The sequence below is a fragment of the Lagenorhynchus albirostris genome, chromosome 13 (assembly GCF_949774975.1).
Source record: "Lagenorhynchus albirostris chromosome 13, mLagAlb1.1, whole genome shotgun sequence".
Taxonomy (NCBI): domain Eukaryota; kingdom Metazoa; phylum Chordata; class Mammalia; order Artiodactyla; family Delphinidae; genus Lagenorhynchus; species Lagenorhynchus albirostris.
The window spans coordinates 7,747,426-7,769,555 of NC_083107.1; the positions used below are offsets into that span (position 1 = coordinate 7,747,426).

The 22,130-nt window shown below is 40.0% G+C and overlaps 1 protein-coding gene across 12 annotated transcripts in view; it reads left to right on the top strand.

Annotated features, from left to right (window-relative positions):
- CRACDL (CRACD like) overlaps window positions 1–22,130 on the top strand; it is a 175,918-nt gene that overhangs the window by 60,625 nt on the left and 93,163 nt on the right. For all 12 annotated transcript variants that reach the window (XR_009544137.1, XR_009544138.1, XR_009544135.1 and 9 more), the window contains one exon: window positions 15,623–15,702. Coding sequence is in view for 8 of the 12 variants with exons in the window: in XM_060169453.1 (XP_060025436.1) it covers window positions 15,623–15,702 (80 nt within the window). In the remaining 4 variants the exon portion in view is untranslated. The remainder of the gene's footprint in view (window positions 1–15,622; window positions 15,703–22,130) is intronic.

Consider the following 22,130-nt stretch of genomic DNA (forward strand, 5'->3'; position numbering starts at 1 on the left):
TTTGTATGCTTTTCACTCTTAAAAAAAAAAGAATTACTCCTGTAGCTAAAGATCAGCACCAAAGGGCTTGTTCTTTTAATTTATGTTTTAATTGAAATATAGTTGCTGTACAATATTATAGAAGTTACCGCTGTACAGTATAGTGATTCACAATTTTTCAAGGTTATACTCCATTTATAGTTATTGTAAAATATTGGCTGTATTCCCCGTGTTGTACAGTATATCCTTGTAGCTTGTTTTATACCTAATAGTTTGTACCTCTTACTCCCCTCCCCCTATATTTCCCCTCTGCCTATATTTCCCCTCCCCCTTCCCTCTCCCCACTGGTAACCACTCATTTGTTCTCTATTATCTGTGAGTCTGCTTCTTTTATATTCACTAGTTTGTTGTAGTTTTTAGACTCTACATCTAAGTGATCATACAGCGTTTGTCTTTCTCTCTCTGACGTATTTCACTTCACATAATGCCAAAGGGCTTGTTCTTAACTGACAGATTTGCTGAGGGCAGTGACCTGCCCGAGTTCCTTTGGAGCAGAGGCCAGTGGACCTTCAGAGCCACCACCCCCTGCTGCAGGTGACCTCGTGCTTTGAAAATGTTTGGCCCTCGGTGCATTTTGCTTCAGTCGTGATAGTACAGAGGGAAGTAGACCTATGACGTGGTTGAAATGCATTTGCAAGTATAAGTAAACAAATTGCATGTCTCATATACCAAGTGGAAAATTCCAGTGTGACAGCCTCTGCTGATCCAAGTGATGGTCACATCTGCCCATCACCTGGGCTGGGTGGACCGTCTTGGGAAACGGATGTTGCACCTTTGGCAGCAGACATCTGGTGGTGTGGGGATGCTGGGGGACCTGGACAGACTGTCCCCCCTCCAAGCCTCACTTCCTTCTTTTGCTACCTAGGGACAGGAACCCAACAACCAGAGGAGTCCTCGGGAACATGGGCCTTTGTACTGTGTAAAGCCCTGTGCATGGACGTTCCCATCATTGTTATTGTTTCATAAAAATCATTGTACTTGTAATTATTCAGCCTCAGTGTCTGATGCTGCCTATTTTGTTTTTTGTTATTTTTTCACACGCACACACTGTATTTTATTTTTACAAGAGATAAATAGACTGACACCAAGCATTGTAAATGCATGACCACAACAAAAGCAACAATGCCTGCAATTACCAAACACGAAGCACACTCATACTATGTCATAATATTGACATTCAGCCCAGTAATCCTCCACTGTAACAGCTCCTTTACTTTGCAGTGAAAATTGATTTGTATATTTTTTGCCTCTGAGTCCTTGTGGGATTTCTTTTTTTTATTCAAACAGAAAGTCACAAAAATTATAATCATCCTCATCAGTTCACTCAGTCCCATGTAATTAATTTTTTTTCATCTTGATCTTTTGTTAGCACTTTTATGAGTTCATCAGTTTTCCGTTAGAGTTCTGAAAATGCCTATCCATTCAGTTCAGCAGTATAGTCAGTTACCAGAAATCTGTACTTGTCAGAGTCTTTTCCATGAATTCCTTGAAGAGGAAACCCTTTTACAGGAACATATTTGCAAAAGTGATGCTGCCTATTTTGAATGGACCAGAATAGAGTGGTGGTGTGATGTCTCCTCATTAATAGACTTTGGAGCATGACTTCCTAATTAAAAAAAAAAAACACAAAGCAAAACCTTAATTCTGCATCTGCTGTGCTGCAGAAATGCCAATCACATATGGAACATCCTAGATAAATTTAGCCTTAAGAACTTTCTTCGTGTCATTATTTTTGGTAAAAATGCTTAAAAAGGGGGAAATTATTACGTAAATAAACTCATGAAGTTAAAAACAGACCAGCCTTCATAAAGCTTCCCTGAGCCCTGGGCTCTGGGTCCATTCGTCCCGTGTGGGCATCGGTCAGCACAACTTACAGCTCTAACTCTGAGACTGAACGTTTCCAAGTTAGATGGCATCTTGGCAAGACACTCCAGCGTTAGAATGTATTTTCCCAGGAATTATGCGAATGCAGTTTCTGAGGTTGCAAAGTTTGAAGCTCTTATGCTTACCTGTTTTTGAAATGATGGTTTTGTGAATGTCGCTAATAGATTTGTTTTATTCTAATAACCTGAAAATGTCTAAACTAACGTTTTTGAAATCTCATATGAAAGCATTCATTTCTAGGTGAGTGAAAACAGGTAACTCCTGTGAAAGCTGTCATGAATCACAGTCTGAGACATGAGCTTTGTTGAGGAGCATTCATGTAGACGTAGGCTGCATACGTGAACACAGGTTCCTGTGTGTGTGTATACACGGTATATAGGTATATGCTGCATTGGCCAGCTATATGCATTCCCAGCTGAGTAACTTATCAATGTGTCCATTCACAAGGACTCTAACTACCACAAAATCAACTGTTACATAAGTTTCAAAAAGTGGTGTAGTTTATCTTACATAAGATATTATTTATACGCTTATAAACTGTGCCGTTTGTCTTGCAGATGACTAAGTTTGTTTGAATGAAGCTCTGCTGTTTCTCTGCAAAGAAACAGCCCAGCCAGTTGTGGTCCACCGCCTTGTTCTCTTTGGGTGCCCCAACTGTCCCTGCCCAGCTGTGGCCGAAGGGAAGCCGGGGGATGGGAGCAAGGCACCTGGAGCAGAGACGTCCTCTGCATCCATATTCCTTGACTCCCAAAGGCTCTGCATGGTTATAGAGCACCTGATGTCTAAAGGGGGACAATGGACAAGAAGAACTCAGGCTAAAGAAATGTGACATTGTTTAGCTAAGTCATGGATTTAGAAGGACGTCTCTCCTCAAGACATTGGAGTACTATGTGGTCTTGGGAACAGTGATTGGGTAGTTTATGCTGTGTCATTTTTATCAGGAGGTGAATCCTTTCTAACAAGTGTTATAAATGCTTCTGGTTCATTCACTCACTCATTCATTCATTTAACAATCTTTATTAAGGACCTCCTGTGTGGCAGTACCATGCTGGTACATGGTCCCTATTCTCAAGGAGTTAGTCTTCAAGTTTTACATCCTTAGCCAGATAGGGGATGACTGACTTCTCTAGGCCAAGCCAAATTTTAGTATTTTAATAAGATAATCAATTATAGGTCGATAGGAAACTGACCGCCCAGTAAGTTCCTTTGTTTCCCTCCTGCTGTCCTCCGAGGGCTGTGACTCAGTGTCTGAGTTCTCGGCTTTCAGCCCTTCACTCATCCGATTTCCTTGCTACTTTTTAAAAAATTGAAGTATAGTTGATTTACAATGTTGTGTTAGTTTCTGGTGTACAACAAAGTGATTCAGCTTTTTATATATATATATGTATATATATATATGTATATACTTTTTCATATTCTTTTCCATTATGATTTATTATAGGATATTGAATATAGTTCCCTGTGCTATACAGTAGGACCTCTTTGTTTATCTATTTTATTTATAGTAGTTTGTATCTGCTAATCCCAAACTCCTAATTTATCCCTCCCCCACCCCCTTTCCCCTTTGGTAACCATAAGTTTGTTTCCTATGTCTGTGAGTCTGTTTCTGTTTCATAAATAAGTTCATTTGCACATATAAGTGATATATGATATTTGTCTTTCTCTTTCTGACTTACTTCACTTCACTTAGTATGGTAATCTCTGGGTCCATCCATGTTGCTGCAAATGGCATTATTTCATTTTTTATGTCTGAGTAATATTCCATTGTATATATATACACCACATCTTCTTTATTCATTCATCTGTTGGTGGACATTTAGGTTGCTTCCCTGTCGTGGCTATTATAAATAGTGCTGCAGTGAACACTGGGGTGCATGTGTCTTTTCAAAGTATAGTTTTCTCCGGATTTATGCGCAGGAGTGGGATTGCTGGATCATATGGTAACTCTAATTTTAGGTTTTTAAGGAACCTCCATACTGTTTTCCACAGTGGCTGCACCAATTTACATTCCCACCAACAGTGCAAGAGGGTTCCCTTTTCTCCACATCCTCTCCAGCATTTGTTATTTGTAGACTTTTTAATGATGTCCGTTCTGACCGGTGTGAGATGGTACCTCATTGTAGTTTTAATTTGCATTTCTCTAGTAATTAGCGATGCTGAGCATCTTTTCTTGTACTTATTGGCCGCCTGTGTGTCTTCTTTGGAGAAATGTCTATTTAGGTCTTCTGCCTATTTTTAGATTGGGTTGTTGTTTTTGCTGTTATTGAGTTGTATGAGCTGTTTGTATATTTTAAAACTTACGCCCTTGTTGGTTGCATCATTTGCAAATATTTTATCCCAGTCCGTAGGTTGTCTTTTCATTTTGTTTATGGTTTCCTTTGCTGTGCAAAAGCTTATAAGTTTGATTAGGTTCCATTTGTTTATCTTTGCTCTTATTTCTGTTGCCTTGGAGACTGACCTAAGAAAACATTGGTACGGTTTATGTCAGAGAATATTTTGCCTATGTTCTCTTCTAGGAGTTTTATGGTGTCATGTCTTGTATTTCAGTCTTTAAGCCATTTTGAGTTTATTTTTTTGTATGGTGTGAGGGTGTGTTCTAACTGCATTGATTTACATGCAGCTGTTCAGCTTTCCCACCACCACTTGCTGAAGAGAGAGACTGTCTTTCCCCCGTTGTATATTCTTGCCTCCTTTGTTATAGTTTAATTGACCGTAGGTGTGTGGGTTTATTTCTGGGTGACTTCTTTGCTTTCTTTTCTCCCCTATGTCAGAGTGGATCTACCCTTCCCGACAGGTGGACGGAGCAGGTTTTGCACAGAAACATCGAGGTGTCTACTCTGAAGGGCAGGAGGTCCCCTGGCACCCTCGAGGAGACATGACCGTGGAGAGGTCCACTGCCAATGCCCCTGCCACCTTGGGGTGGGAGCAGAGGTCAAGCCTTCTGCTCTTGAGGGTAAAAGTATCTATCATGAGGCAGTAAAGCTGGCGCAAGTTTCAAGCAGAGATTTCTCACAGGAACTTTGCAAGCCTTACACATTCCGTTGCCTCAGTAATGTGAAACTTATTTTTCTAAAAAAAGGTACAGGCAGATCCTGGTGTGACTCACTAGAGAACAATAGTCAAGTCCCAGTTTATTTTCGTCTTTTTCCCCAAGAAAAGGAAAAGTTAGTTAAAGGTATAGGGAAGGTATAAGCAGGCTTAAATCCAGAAAGGGGAACCAGATCACAGAATCGTGCAAACAGAGGTGTGATGGAAACTGGTGAGCGCTGTGGACAAAAGGTTCAGGGCTTCTCACTGTGCATTGTGGGAGGTGCAGCCTCCTCAGATCAGACCCCTGGGGGGATGTGGAAGTGAAGCTGGTACCTGAGGGCTGAGTGGGAGTTGATAGAAGGAAGTGGAGTGTAAGAACAGGGAAGAGCATTCAAGCCGAGGGAGCAATGTCTGTAAAGGTCCTGGGCTGGAAGGAAGTGAAGCCTGTGGGTCAGGGAGAGCAGGGCAGGCACATTCCTGCCAGTTGTGTACAGGGCGTCTGGTTGAGATCCAGACAACCTGCTAGTCGCGTCCACGTTTAGATTTACTCACATATACTGCCCTCCATTCCTCCAGGCTTCCATCTGAGATCATATCCTCCTTCCCTTAATATCTGCTTTACTGTGGGATTGCTGGCGACACATTGTATCATGTCTTCTTTTCCAAAGGTGTCTTTATTTCACCTTTTTTTCTGGTCACGCTTTTTTCCAGCAGCTTTATTGGCATATAATTTACCTACCGGAAAGTTCACCTGTTAGGAGTGTGCAGTCAATAGGTTTTAGTATATTTACAGAGTTGTGCAACTATGAACATAATCTAATTTTAGAACATACTCATCTCCCCCAAAGAAACCTTGTGCCCATTAGCTGTCACTTCCCTTTCTGCCTCCCTCCCCCAGCACTCTACTCCCCAGTCGTAGGTAAACAAGAATCTGTTTGTCTTTCTCGATGGACTTGCCTATTCTGGGTGTTTTATAGACATGGAATCGTTCAGTATGTGGCCTTTTGTGTCTGGCTTCTTTCACTTAGCATAATGTGTTCAAGGTTAATCCATACTGTAGCACGTATCAGTGCCTCATTCCTTTTTACGACTGAATAATATTCCATCCTATGTATGTACCACATTTTAAATGTATTCATCAATTGTTGGGCTATTTCTACTTTCTGATTATTATAAATAATGCTGAACACTGGTGTATACGTTTCTGTGTGCGTTTTTCCCCATTTTTTATTGTTGTAAAATACACGTGACATAAAATTTAACATCTTAACCATTTTAAAGGGTATACGTTCAGTGGTATTAAGTACATCCATCCTGTGCAGCCGTCACCACCATCCATCTCCAGAACTCTTTTCATCTTGCAGAACAGAAACTCTGTACTCATTAAACTACCCCTCCTTCCACCTTCCCCCCAGCCCCTGGCAACCGCCATTCTGCTTTCTGTCTCTATGATTTTGACTCCTCTAGATAAGTAGTGGAATCATTCAGCATTTGTCTTTTTGCAACTGGTTTATTTTGCTTAGCGTAACGTCCTCAAGGTTCATCCACGTGGTAGCAGAGTACAGAATTTCCTTCCTTTTTACAACCTATAAAGAGAGACTTGCTTCTGTCATTTTGCTATTTGTTTTCTCCATGCCTTATAGATTTTTTATCCTTCATTTCCTGCATTACTGTCCTCTCTTGTGTTTAGTTGATTTTTTTTTGTGGTGAAACTTTTAAGTTCCTTTCTCATTTCCTTCTGTGTGTGTTCTACAGCAATTTTCTTTGTGGTTACCATAGGGATTACATTTAACATCCTAAAGTTATAACACTCTAATTTGGATTTATACCAGCTTAGCTTCCGTGACACACAGAACCTCTGCTCCTCTACATCTCTGTTCGTCTTGCTTTCAGTTGTTGATGCCACTAAATAACATCTTTAAACATTGTGTGTGCAGAAACGTAAATTAATAATTTGAAAAAATACAGTAACCTCTTAAATTAGGTAGCAAATAAAATGTGAAGTTACAAACCAAAGTTACAGTTAATACTAGCTCTTAGACAACTAATTGCTTTTTTTTTTTTTTAGCATGGATGGGTACTCCAGTGGCTTTATTAACTCTTTTCCGGGGATGGCAGGACCTTATAGCTGGAGATGAATTGCTTTTTAAAAATGTATTAGTCTCTTAAATTGTGTAGAAAACAAAAAGTGGAGTCACAAACCATTGTTACAGTAATACAGTTGACCCTTGAACAATGTTGGTGTTAGGGACACCAACCCTCCACGCAGTCCAGAATCCGAGTCTAACTTTACACTTGGCCCTTCCTATCTGTGGCTCTGCATCCAGGGATTCAACCAGCCATGGATGGTGTAGTACTGTAGTACATACTTATTGAAAAAATTCACATTTAAGTGGACCTGGGCAATTCACACCCATGTTGTTCAAGGGTAACTGTACTAGCTTTTATAATTGCCCATGTATTCACCATGTATATAGTTACCATTTTATAATTGCCATGTATTTACCTTTACTGAGCTTTTTTAAGTTAGTTTTTTTTAATTGAAGTATAGTTGATTTTTAATATTATATTTAATATTTAATTTAATATTATATTGTTACAGGTGTACAATATAGTGGTTCACAATTTTTAAAGTTTACACTCCATTGATTATAAAATATTGGCTATATTCCCTGTGTTGTACAATATATCCTTGTAGCTTATTTTATATCTAATAGCTTGTACCTCTTAATCCCTTACCCCCATATTGCCCCTCCCCCCTTCTGCACTGGTAACCACTCATTTGTTCTCTGTATCTATGAGTCTGCTTCTTTTTTGTTATATTCACTAGTTTGTTGTATTTTTAGATTCCACATATAAGTGGTATCATACAATATTTGTCTTTCTCTGTCTGACTTATTTCACTTAGCGTAATACCCTCCAGGTCCATCCATGTTGCTGCAAATGGCAAAGTTTCATTCTTTTTTATGGCTGAGAAGTATTCCATTCTGTATACATACCACATATTCTTTATCCATTTTTAAAATATGGTGTAAAGTTACTGTCTAGTTCCCTTTCATTCCAACCTGCAGGACTCCCTTGAACATTTCTCACAGGGCAGGTGTAGTGGTAACAAACTACCTCAGCTTTTATTTATCTGGAAATGTCTTAATTTCTCCCTTACTTTTGAAAGATGGCTTTGCCATGTACAGGGTTCTCGGTTGACTTATTTTTTTTCCTTTTAGCACTTTGAATAGATTGGCCTCCTGCCTTCTACCCTCCAGAGTTTCTGATGAGAAACCTGCTGATAATCTTATTGAGGATTCCTTGTGTGTGATGATTTGCTTCTCTCTTGCTGCTTGCAAGATTCTTTATCTTTGGCTTTCAACAGTTTGATTATAACGTATCTCAATTCATTGAGCTCCTTAGATGTTTACATTCATGTCTTTCATCAAATTTGGGAAGTTTGGGGCCATTAAGTTTTCAAATATTCTCTCTGCCCCTCTTTCTCCCCTCTCCTCCTTCTGGGACTCCTACAGTGTATTTTGATCCAACTGATGGTGTCTTACACGTCCCTTATGCTCTGTTCACTTTATCCATGTCCTATCTTCAAGATTTCTGATTTTTTCTTCTACCAGCTGAAATCTGCCTTTGAAACCCTCTAGTGAATCTTTCATTTCAGTTATTATTATTTTTAGCTCCAGATTTATTTTTTTTGCTTCCTTTTAAGGTTTTCTATCTTTTTATTGATATTTCTATTTGTTCATACATTATTTGCTTCACTTTCTCTGCATCTTTAGTTCTCTGAGCATCTTTAAGAGAGTTGTTTTAAAGTCTTTGTCTAGTAGATTTGCCACCAGATCTTTTTCAGATTCAAAACTGGACATTTGAATCTAATAATGTGGTAACCCTGGAAATCGGATTCTCCCCCTTCCTCTGGGTTTGCTGGGGTTTATGTTTGTGCCAAGGATCAGCCTAAACTGTAATCTTAAGGTCTTCTCAGATCTTTTCTAAGCCTGTGCCTTTCCCTGGGCATATACAGTAACTTTCTCATTTGTCCCATATATACAGTTTGCTTTTGAATGCCCCAGTACTTAATGTCTGGCTCCCAAAAGGGGAAGAGAGAAAACTGAAGTGGGGGAGGAGACATGAAGCACCAGCCCAGGCCTTTAAAGCTCCTGGAAGTTAGTGCAGCTAGAAGGGGAGGGGCTTGCAACAGTAAGGGGAGGTGCAGCGGCCCACCTCTTTGTCTGCAACTCTGTCGTCATAAGCATTAATCACAGCACAGATCCCCAGTATTTGGAGAGCAGGGTCCTTTTTGCCCACCATGGTTCCTTCAAGCTGTGTGCAAGCTGCTCTAGGAACAGATTCGTGGCTACCTGTGGGGGGGGGGCGGTAGGAGTGGGGGTGAGTAGATGCTATTGAGCTAAGAGCTGAAATTGACTGAAATTAACTGCAATTTCCATACCAACCTTCCAGGGGAAGTTGCAAGCCTTAAATGGACTCCAAAATAGTTACCTTAAACAGATTCTGCCAGTGTGGTTGTTTTCTAAGTGGGAGGCAGATTCCTGGTGCCTCCTACTCCACTGTTTCCCTAGAATCTTCCATGGACATATGTGTTTATTTCTCTAGGGTAAACACGTAGGAATGGAATTGTCAGACTGTATGGTATCTTTATGTTTTGTGGGGTTTTTTTTTTAGGAACTGTTTTCCAAAGTGGCTATAACATTTTGCATTCCCATCAGCAATGAATTAGCGTTCCAATTGCTCCATGTCCTTGCAAACACTTGTGACTGTCTATCTCTCTGATTAGAGCCATTCTAGTGAGTGTGAAGTAGTATCTCACTTTGGTTTGGCTTTGCAGTTTCCTGATGATTAATTATGTTGAACATCTTCTCATATGCTTATTGGCCATTTGTTTGCCTTTCTTGTACAAGTATCTGTTTAAATCCTTCATCTATTTTAAAATGGATGTCTTTTATTGTTGAGTTATAAGAATTATTTATATATTCTGGGTACAAATCCCTATATTGCAGATATATGATTTGCAAATATTTTTCCCAGTCTGTGAGCTGCCTTTACACTTTCTTGATAGATTAGATTTGAAACAAGAAGTTTATACATTTGATAAAGTCCAGCTTATCTGTCTTCCCTTTTGGTGTTGCATATGAGTAATCATTGCCTAACCCAAGATCACAAATTTATTCTAATGTTTTCTTCAAAGAGTTTTCTAGGTTTAGCGCTTACATTTAAGTCTATGATTCACAGTGAGGTAATTTTTATGTATAGCGTGAGGTAGGAGTACAAATTATGTTTTGGATGTGAATGTCCAGTTGTTCCAGCATTTGTTGAAAAGACTGATTCTTCCCACATTGAATTGTCTTGGCACCCATGTTGAAAATCTTTTGGCCATGAATATATTTTATTTCTGGACCCTAAATTCTGTTAATCTGTATGTATATCTCTGTGCCAGTACCCTGCTTTTTTTTTTTTTTTTTTTGCTGTACGCGGGCCTCTCACTGCTGTGGCCTCTCCCGTTGCGGAGCACAGGCTCCGGACGCGCAGGCTCAGCGGCCATGGCTCACGGTCCCAGCCGCTCCGCGGCATGCGGGATCTTCCCGGACCGGGGCACGAACCCGCATCCCCTGCATCGGCAGGCGGACTCTCAGCCACTGCGCCACCAGGGAAGCCCTACCATGCATTCTTGATTGCTGTGGACTTGTAATCAGTTTTGAAACTGCGAAATGCGAGTCCTCCATCTTTGTTTTTCTCTTTCAAGATTGTTTTGGGCCCTTCGTATTTCCATACGAAATTTCAGATCAACTTGTCAGTTTCTGCAAAAAGCCATCTGGGATTTTGATAAGGGAATGCATTGAATCTGTGTATCAATTTGGGGAGTATTGCTGTGTTAAACATATTCAGTTTCTGATCTGTGAACACAGGATAGCTTTCCACTTATTTATGTCTTCTTTAATTTCTTTCAACAATGTTTTGTAGTTTTCAGAGTCAAGTATTCTGCCTCCTTGGTTAAATTTATTCCTGAGTAGTTTATTTTTGTATGCTATTGTAAATGGAGTTGTTTTCTTAACTTCATTTTTGGATTGTTTACTGCTGGTAAGAGAGCAATGGATGTGACAGGCATAGAAGCTCACAGCCTTGGAAGTGAGGGGAGTGGTCGGCAGACACCTAACAAACAAGTTGCTGTTGACAGCTGTGGTGAGCATTGTGAAGACAGGTACAGGGGCTGAGACAGAATACCACAGAGATGCAAGCAGGGCCTGGAGGGTGGTGTGGAATGAGTGGGTCTGTAGGGGTGGACACTAAGGTTTTTGTATACAGTTATGGGCTCAGAGGTGTGTAATCAGGATACAGATCTTTTTCTTTGCATTGTGTAAATAAGTGTAATGGATGGGTACCTTTAAAATACCATATTAAAATCTGTTCTCGTTCTTCACGTGAATAAACTTCTGTAGAATTTTTCAGTATAAGCTGCAACTAATGATGGAATTCTGCTGGAAGCTGGGGAGAAGCCTCTGGTGAGTTAGGGTTCAGAGAGAGGCAGTGGGGCAGCCCTCACAAGGATCCTTCTTTGGATCCAGAACGCCCCTGAATCCTGTTAGGCGCCCAGATGCACACTGATGAGTTTTGTGCAGAGGGGTCTGGAGGCTCAGCACCCTTTTGAGTTAACTAGAACCCCTGAAGAGGCCCCCTCAGGTCCAGGTTTAAAGAACCAGTTTTCCTGTACTTGGACTTGAGCTGTCAGAGCAACAGGGTGGGATGGTGGAGGGCAGAAGCTGGTTGAGGGGACATTGGGGCCACTTGACTTGAACTTTGAGTTACAGCGAGAAGCAGAAGGGGTGCTGGGAGATACTGGTTATTTGCCACATTGCCTTCCTAATTATGGTTCTCCTTCTGGCTTTTTCTTCAATTTTGCTCGGGTTGGGGAACATGTATTCAGCAGGGCAAGTTATTGGGCTCAACAGAGAAGACGTTCCCTTGTAACAGCTGCGGCGTGTTTGCACCTGGAGCATTCGAGTGCAGGGGTCGGTCCTCCATCCGCACAGCCCGCAGTCCCAGGTGGAGGGCGTTCCTCCGTGGCCTGGAATATATTTCTGTCAGTTCCTTGGCAACAGTTTCATTCACGGTCCGTCGGGCTGCGGAGCCTTGCGAAGGTCAGGGGTCATCTAGGAGCCCAGGTGTCTTCATCTTTGATACTGGTGGCTCCAAAGCGAGCCGTTTGCCCAAGGAGACTGTGCCTCCGCGAGACAGCATGGCCAGTCCCTAGGGCGTGCCGGTGATGTGTGTTCTTGTCTGCAATTGTGCAGAGGCGTGAGCCCATGGTGAGAAACGAGATGCAGAAAGCGACAGCTCTTCTCAGCGGGTGCTTGTACGTGCTGTGTTCTCAGTCCCATTTCGTTAAAGTGTTACTGCCCCCATTTTGTAAACGAGGAAACAGAGGCTCCGCCCTGGTACGTGGTGGGATGCGGCTTCAGCTCCAGCACTGCCTCACTTCCAAGTCTTTCCCGTTTCCTCCGCATCATACTGCACTCCTATGAGTAAGAAGCTGTTTGGAACCTCAAGCGTGAGCAGGCTTTCAAACCTCCCACGTGGGGTGAGGCTGACTTGTCGTCCCTTGGTCTGGGGGTGGCTTTTGCCTCTGAGCGCGAGTTCATCAGCAGCCTCGGCCTCTCGTGCTGTTTTATGCACCTGGGCCCCTGCCGAGAACGTACCTTCCAGCAAGGTGAGGACCGGGCCATCCTCTGGTGTCTCTCCCGCTCACCCTCCCACCTGCTCCTGAGCCCTCTGCCCTGCCTTTATCACAGCCACATTGTTCAATCCAGGGAGAAGCGCTTCTGAGCTCCTGGGTCTACTCCACACTCCGCGGGATGGGCGCCCTCCTGTACACCCACCTCCGAAGCTTGTGCCCACGCTCACATACACTTGCATGTTCTCAGCACTTCCTGGCAAGGAACATTTTGTAAACTGTGCAGAAGTGGACATTTTGAAGGTAACCTCATGGTTTCTTAGGAGTGTTAGCTGATGAATCATGGCAGCCTCAACCCACCCCCACCCCCTGCTGACTAAGATGCCCTGTCAGACCCAATGGATGGTCTCCTGGGGCTCCTTCAGCCTCTGAGCCTGGCCTGATGCTGGACAGGGGCTGCTTGGCAGGCAGAGCCATTTCCGTGGGAGATTGGTGTCCTTTGGATTTCCCAGCTTCCTTAAGCCCCTCTGGGGACAGCTCAGGATGCTCCACTGCACTGGGTCAGCACGTGCAAGAGGCAGGGACCAAGTTGGTCTCATCCATCGTTGTATCCCCAGGCCTCATAAGTGCCTGCCCACCCTGCATATGCAGTCAGTATGGGTATATAGGTTGGTGTCTCTGCCTCACTACTTTGGGCCAGTTAATAAACTTACCTGATACATAATACATGTTCTCATTTCCAAAATGGGAATACTTAGAGTTCTTGGAGATGAAATGAGACAATCAGATGATATGCTGCATGCTTGATAAGTAATTGCAGCTGTTAACTCCAAATTCAAGCGATAGAAACCTCAAGCACTTGTACTTTCTAGCTCAGCAGCAACCATAGAAGATGGTATCCAGGGTAGAAGTTGGTGACTCTTAACCAGATCTGACCACTTTTACTCTCCTTGCTCCTTGCATTGCTCCTTCTCTACTGCCTCTTCCTTCAAATCCTCTGGTAGCCGCCCCATCCCCTATAGTAACATCAAGCGGCAGGATACTGTGGGATCAGGGATTCTGATAAAGATTGCATTAAATCTGTAGATTGCTTTGGGTAGTATGGACATCATAACAATAAGAAGTCTTTCAATCTATGAACGTGGGATGTCTTTCCATTTATTGGCATTATTTTCAATCTTTCATCAGCATTTTCTAGTTTTCAGGATATAAGTCTTTTGTCTCTTCGGTTAAATTTATTCCTTAGTGCTTTATTCTTTTTGATGCTATTGTAAATGGAATTATTTTCTTAATTTCCTTTTGGGATTGTTCATTGTTAGTTTATAGAAACAACTGATGAGTGTGTGTTCATTTTGTGTTCTGCAACTTTGCTGAATTCATTTGTTCTAACAGTTCTGTGTGTGTGCGGTGTGGCAGGGATCTTTAGGATTTTCTACATGTGAGATCGTGTCACATGTGAACAGAGATCATTTTACTTCCTCCTTTTCAACTTAGATGCCCTTTATTTATTTTCCTTGCCTGTGTGCCCTGGCTAGAACTTCAGTGCTGTGTTGAACAGTTGTGGTGAGAGTGTCTTGTTCCTGATCTTAGAGGAAAAACTTTAGGTTTTTCAGTGTTGAGTATGATGTTAGCTGTGGACTTTTTATATATGGCTTTTATTATGCTGAGGTAGTTTTTCTCTATTTCTAGGTTTTTGAGCGCTTTTTTTTTTTAATCACAAAAGGGTGTTGAATTTTGTCAGATGATTTTTCTGCATCAGTTGAGATGATTTGTGTGTGTGGTGTTTTTCTCCTTCATTCTGTTGATCCAACATTTTTGTAAAGCCAAATTATATCAAAATCAAGAAGCAAGGCTAATGAAGGTTTGTTCCCCTTTTAAGGAAATGGCTGGTCAGGGATGGGGCAGTTTGACATTAATATTAAAGGAGACCTAAATATTAGATCCAGCTCTAGCAAAGACCTGCATCTTCTTTTCTCTGTTAATTTAAAAAAAAATTTTTCCCATCATTTCCCATATGTACTGTGTGCAAGTGGTAAATGTTAATTGGTTAATTAAATATTTTAGCTCCCTTTTAAAGTACGAGAATTCATAGTAATTGCCAATAAGGAATAGCTTTCCAAGTAATTGAGGAGTTAGTCTGTGTGGGATAGAATGTGCTGTTTAAAAGTCAGTTGTGGAAAGCAGGGACGCAGCTCAATACTCTGTAGCAGGAATACTGACCAGCAATCATTTATTTGATTTCCATGAAGAGTCAGAAATTTTTAATCTGGGGAGAAGGCAAGTCCCTATGGATGAAATGATACTGGTATGTGGAATGATTCGCTTTGAAATAACCTAGTTAGCGGGGAGTGGAGAAGGGGTAAAATGAACAAGAGTCCCCATGTTTTAAATTCATTATACATTCTCTGTACTTTTATATCTGTTTGAAATTTTTCATAAAAAGTTCAAAAAAGAAACAATATAAATAAGTGATAGTACAGCATAATATCAAAACATCATGTAGCCATTACAATAACATCAAGAATTTTACTGATGTGGGATAAGAAAATCAGGAACTCAGTCTTACTAATAATATAGTGCATGTGTGCTCGTGCACATAAATATTTGCATAAAAGATATTGGAAGGAAATACATTAAAACGTTCCATAGTCATTCTTGGTTGGTGGGATAATGGGTGATTTTCATTCTATCTTCCAAACTTTCTACAGTGAACAAGAGAAAAACCTAATTTCTGAAAATTTTTTTTTCAAAGAAAGGAATGAAATCTGCATTGTGTAAATCAGTGAAGCATTTTCCATTAAATGGCTCTGGTCAGTGATTAGATAAATGCTGATGTGTTTACTAATCTTGGACATGTTTTTGGCCTCTACTGACCTGGAATCTGTCTTTGCCAGGGACATGGGCAAAAGGCAGTCACCACCATTTCAGTCACTGATAACTTCTGTTAGACTTGCTCCTCTAACATGACTTTCTATCTGATTTTAGTGAGCTGGACATGATTTCCACGAGGGTGATGGACATTAAGCTTCGGGAGGCCGCGGAAGGCCTTGGGGAGGACAGCACAGGTAAGGCCCTTACTTCCCCTGTGCTGGGCGGAGCCCTTGTTGCGTTGTAGGGCTGAGAGAGGGGCTGCTAGAGCCAGAGCTTTAGGTTCTCTACGTGGAGTGTGGGTTCAGTTCACAGTGTGTTCAGACACATGTGGCTGGAGAGCACGTCCAGACTGTTGGCGGCCACCCGGGGGCAGTGCTCCTTGGCTTCTCTGTCAGACACGGCAGCGGGGGTGGGGGTGGATTACTCATTTTCCTCCTTCCTGGAGGTGAACATGTCCCAAAGTTTGGTTGACTTGAAAGCAAAGGAAGTGAGATGCAATGGAATCATTTATCATCCAGGAACATCCAAAAGTTTCAGCGGGACGTCGGGCAGAGTATTGGATGGTCTAATCATCCAGAAGAAATAATGATATCAAGAGAGAGCCTTTGAGTCCTCTTTTATGGCTTTTATCCTCCTTCAGGAGACCTTTATTGCACTTTCTACTGAGCTAAATTCCAAGCGCATCAATCATCATCTCATAACGCATTCCAAGAGTTACCCAGTTATGCGATTGGTTTCCTGTTATCCATAGATTGCTCTGTATGTCTTTAGAGAGTTGTAAAACTGACATTAGAAAACGTTAATCTCCCCACATGTGCCTTTTCCCGTATCAGCCATTTTGACTCACCTTATTTTGGTGACAGAGTTCTCCGTCTCTCTCTCTTGTTTTAAGTCAAAGTGCTAATAGTGATTGTCTTTGAGGTAGTTCAGGGGAACAGCTTCCAATAATATTAAATCCTAGCGCTTATCTCTTAGCTTCAGATACTAATTTCATTAGAGACTTTATTTCATATATTACAGATAGATTTTCCTTATTATTCCATATTAGGACTACTTTTCCTCTGTCACATTTTAGTAGATGGGCTGGTAATTGTCTTTTCAACAAATGGTGCTAAAACAATTGGACATTCATATGTAAAAAAATGAACTTTGAGAGTTCAAAGTTTATTTGAACTCGAGTATAGAAAAATTAATTTAAAATATATCATAGTCATAAATGTAATACTATAAACGCTTTAAAAGAAAATATAGGAGAAAATATTTATGACCAAGGATTAGATAAGAGTTCATAGATATGACAACTCAGTCCCTAAAAGAAAAAGTCGATAAATTGGACTTTATCAAAATTTAAAACTTTCGCTCTGTAAGAGACACTGTTAAGAAAATGAAAAGTCAAATCACAGACTGGGAGAAAATATTTGCAAATCACATTTGACAAGAACACTCAAAATTCGACAGTAAGAAAACGAACAACCCAATTAAAAATAGTCAAAAGGTTTTTAAAGATGCTTTACTTAAGAAGATACACAGATGGCAAAAAAGCACATGAAAAAGTGCTCAACACCGATAGTCATTAGTTAATGCAAATTAAAACTACACTGAGATACTGCTATACACCTATTAGAATGGCAGAACAAAAACAGAAACAAATGCTGGTGAGGATGCAGAGCAACTGGAACTCTCATATATGGCTGATGAAAATGCAAATGGTACAGCCACTTTGGAAAGTATTTTAGCAGTTTCTTATAAAATTAAATACACACTTAGTCTATGAGCCACCAATCCCACTCCTAGGTATTTACCTAAGAGAAGTGAAACCTTACGTTTACACAAAAACCTATAACAATTTTCATTTTGTTTACCACTTTGTTTATATCTATACAATGGAACAGTACTCAGCAATAATAAGGAACAAGCTATTGATTGAGGTAACAACATGGATGAATCTCTAATGCATGGTGGTAAGTGAAAAAAAGCCAGAATCAAGAGGATACATACTGTCTGAATCACTCTATATGACATTCTGGAAAAGGCAAAACTATAAGAACAGAGACGATATCAGTGCTCTCCAGGGGTTAAAGGTAGGGGAAGGGTTTGACTACAAAAGACAGCACAACGATGATGTATCTTGATTTTGGTGGTGATTATTCAACTCTGTATACACCAAAAAGAGTCAATTTTACTGATGTAATTTTTAAAACAACTTTTAAATGAGGTACCAGATTTGAAAAACAGTCAAGTGGATTTTTTAGAAATAAGTAAAACTATTACAATTAAAAATTAAGTGGATGAGTTTAATAGCAGATTATATCAGCTCGAGAGAGAGCACAAGAAAGTGTACAGAATGTATCACAGAGTGGTAAAAAGAAGGAAAATACAGAAAGAGAACAGGAAGCATAGAGATAAGTGAAAGGGTGTAACATGCATTTGAGCACAGTCTCAGGAGAGGAGAGAATAGCTGAGAATTTTCTGGAATTGACTTAAAAAAAAAAACACAAAAGACGCCCCAGTCCACAGATTTAAGAAACTGAATGAATCCCAAAAAGGATAAATAAAAGGAAATCCACATCGAATGAAAATGTAGAAAACCAAAGACAAAAATGAGAAAATCTTAAAATTAGTCTGAGGAAAAAAGATTACCTTCGAAGGAACAAAAAACTGACTTCCTGACCACACGACAGAAGCCACAAAACAATGAAATAATGTCTTAATATTACTGAAAGCATAACTTAGAAAAAATAACTGCCAACCTAGAATGTTAAACCTACGGATACGATATTTTAGGAATGAAGGAGAAATAAGGGCATTTTCAGGTAAACAAAAACTGAGTTTGTCACCAGGAGACCCTCAGATTCTAAAGGAATCTCCCTTCGGGTGGAAGGAGAATCATCCTGATGGAGGATTTGGACACAGGAAGGAATGATAAGAAAAGAAAATGAGAAACAAGCAAACACATCTAAATGAACATGGAATAATATCTTTTGGGGTTTTAAAGATCAGAATGAAAACAATAGGGCATAAACATAGGATTAAAGTATTCTAACTTTCTTGTTTTGTCCCTTAATAGAATGTGGGGTATAATTTCTAGGGTAACCCATGAAAGAACAGAGGTAAAAGGCAAAGTTTACAAACTAGAAGTGGGAAGATAATGGAATAATTTTTTAAAGTCAGTTAGTCCGGAAGACAGCAAGAAAGGAGATTAAGAAAAACCACAGAGATGGTAGACTTGTTTTTATTAACATTATCAGTAATTAGAATAAGGGTCAGTAGCTAGTTACATTAATTGTTCCCGTTAGAAGTTTAAAGCTCAAATTGGCTTTCTAAAACTCTGTATCTCTTAAATATAAGGATTCAGAAAAGTTGAAGGTAAAAGGGATAGAAAAAAAGGAACCTTGCAACACGGGGCCAGGGGAAGCTGGCATAGCTGTATCAATAGCAATCAAAATAAAATTTAAGGCAAAAAGCATTACTAAAAATAAAGAGGGTCATTTCACAGTAGGTTCACTTCCCCAGGAAGATATTAATTTTACCTTTCTTTGGCATTTATCAACATAATGTCAAAATTTATGGAGTAGAAATTGACAGTTAAATAACGATAAATCTACAATCAGAGTGGGTTATTTTTAATACACCTAATTGATAGGACAGATGTATTAAAAATTAAAGACAAAGTACTAGGACAACACAATTAAAAAGAAAAAGGCCTGTCCTAATCGATGTGTATAGAACATTGAAGAAAATACATTAATTCAAGTGCTCTAGGAACATTTACAAATACATGGTAAGCCATAAAGCAAGTCTCAACAAATTTGAACGGATTCAAATCATGCAGGGTATGTTCTCTGGCCACAGCGCAATTAAGCTAGAACTCAGTAACAAAGATAACAAGAAAATCCCCAAGTGCTTGGATATTGACATACTTTTCTAAATAACCTATAGGTCCAAAAAGGTATTATAATGAAAATTAGAAAATATTTTCAAGCAAATAGTAAGGAAACTATATATCAAAACATGTAGAGGGAGGGAGACGCAAGAGGGAAGACATATGGGAACATATGTTTATGTATGACTGATTCACTTTGTTATAAAGCAGAAACTAGCACACCATTGTAAAGCAATTGTACCCCAATAAAGATGTTAAAAAAAAAGAAAAAAAAAAGAAAAAAAAAAAACGTAGATGCAGGGACTTCCCTGGGGGTCCAGTGGTTAAGACTCCACACTCCCAATGCAGGGGGCCTGGGTTCGATCCCTGGTCAAGGAACTAGATCCCCCATGTGTGCCGCAACTTAGAATTCCGATAGCCGCAACTAAAAAAAAAAAAAAAAAAAAAAAAAATGATCCCGCATACCACAACTAGGAGCCCAGTGTGCTGCAACTAAAAGAGCCCGTGTGGTGCAAGGAAGATCCAGTGTGCCACAACTAAGTCCTGGTACAGCCAAATAAATAAAGAAACAAATATTTTTAAAAAGAAGAAAAAACATGTAGATGCAGCTAAAACAGATTTAGAAGGAAATGCATTGCCTTAAATGTGTGTATTGTAAAAACAGAAAACCTAAAAATTGATTAGCCAAGTATTCATCTCAAGAAGTTTAAAAAGATAGCAAAGTAAACCTGAAGAAAGTAGGAGGAAGGAAGGAAAAACTGGACCAGAAATTAGTCCAATAAAAAAATAAACATTCAGTAGAGAGAATGAACAAAGCCAAACTTTTTTTAACGCAAAGGAAATTGACAAACCTCTTGTGTAATTGATCCAGGAAAAAAGGAGGGACAGAGAATAGCAGGGCTGAGAAAAGGGGGCTTTATTATAGATAGTACAGGTGCTAAGATAATAAGAGGATATTAACAACTATATGCCAGTGCATTTGAAAATGTGGGAAATAAAGACAAATTTCTAGAAAAATGAAACAATAAAACAAATTCAAGAAATAGAAAACCCAAATAGTTCCTATAACCATTAAAGAAATTGAATGAAAAAGGCTAGCAGCCTAACAGATATAACACAAACGGGCCTCCAGTGGATGGCCAACTAATTATGGCAAATCAAACAAGTGTTCAGCGGCTGTACTCTGGCTGTTGGTAGCCACTTGCTTTAATCCTGAAGGAGCCTCTTTGACTGTAAAGGATTGTGAGGCTGCGTGTTTGTGCGGACCTTCAGGGGTGCGTACCTATTTGTCAACTAGGCAAAGACCAGATGGTGTTCTGGCAGATGCAGAAAACTCTGAAGAGGCTTTCCAAATAATAAGCTCTCTTTGAGACCAATCAGTTAACAACATAAACGTTTTGAGATTATAAAGGTAAGGAAACTTCCACTGTAAGTTAAGAAAACTTTGCTGTAGAACTCATTTCCTTTTGGGCAGGGATCTGCTCCACCTAAGGTCATATAGGTACTCCAACTATAGAGTAATCCTAAGAAATTCTCCACATTAAGGCAAGATCATGTAAACTTCCCAAGGGGGGCATGAACATAAACCAAATATAAAGATCCTGGTGTTTTAAAAAGGAATTCAGGGACTTCCCTGGTGGCGCAGTGGCTAAGAATCTGCCTACCAATGCAGGGGATACAGGTTCGAGCCCTGGTCCAGGAAGGTCCCACATGCCGTGGAGCAGCTAAGCCTGTGCGCCACAACTACTGAGCCCGCATGCCTAGAGCCCGTGCTTTGCAACAAGAGAAGCCACTGCAGTGAGAAGCCCGCGCACCGCAACGAAGAGTAGCCCCTGCTTGCTGCAACTAGAGAAAGCCTGGGCACAGCAATGAAGACCCAACACAGCCAAAAATAAATAAATAAATAAAAGTAAATTTATAAAAAAAGGAATTCAGCTTACAGAATGATTTACTTATCAAACAAATCAATTGTTAGCAAATTTTCAGGATATATTAGACAGCAGCCTGGTTACCTGTGATGTTCCATCCTTCTGTTGTTAGTTCTCATATTCAGAAGGAAAGGAATGGACTTTGCTGAGCTGCCGAAATCATGGGCACTTGAGTATTTTTTAAAAATTTATTTTGTTGAAGTATAGTTGATTTACAATGTTGTGTTAGTTTCTGCGGTACAGCAAAGTGATTCAGTTATATATACATATATATATATATATGTATTAGCACTTGAGGATTATTTTGGAAAATAAGTTGGGTTATCATTTACGGGCTTTACCTCATCAGGAATTTTTGCTTTTGACTATTTTTATTTTAGGGATTAAAATCTGATTTCATTTATACAGTGGAATATTACTTAGCAATTTAGAAAAAGAGGAAGAATGCAAAATGCACGCATCACCATGCAAAGTGTCAAAAGCGGTATATGGAGGGAAAGAAGCCACACACAAGAGTATATGCTGTATGATTCTACTCATACAGGATGTGCCGTATGAATTCAAGAATGGGCAAAACAAATGTATGGTAATAGAAATAAAAAGCATGGTTGCATCAAAAAAATTAACTCTTTAGGAATAAATTGAACCAAGGACGTGAAAGATATGTTAAAAAAGTGTTGATTTCAAGTAAGAGGGAAGTTGCTTGTGCCTTGATTCTGTGATCATGCTCCAAAGCTTTCTTGGCTGTTTTATTCAATGTCCAAAACAGACAGAAATCAAGATGCTTTCAGGTGTGCAAAAATGGTATGTT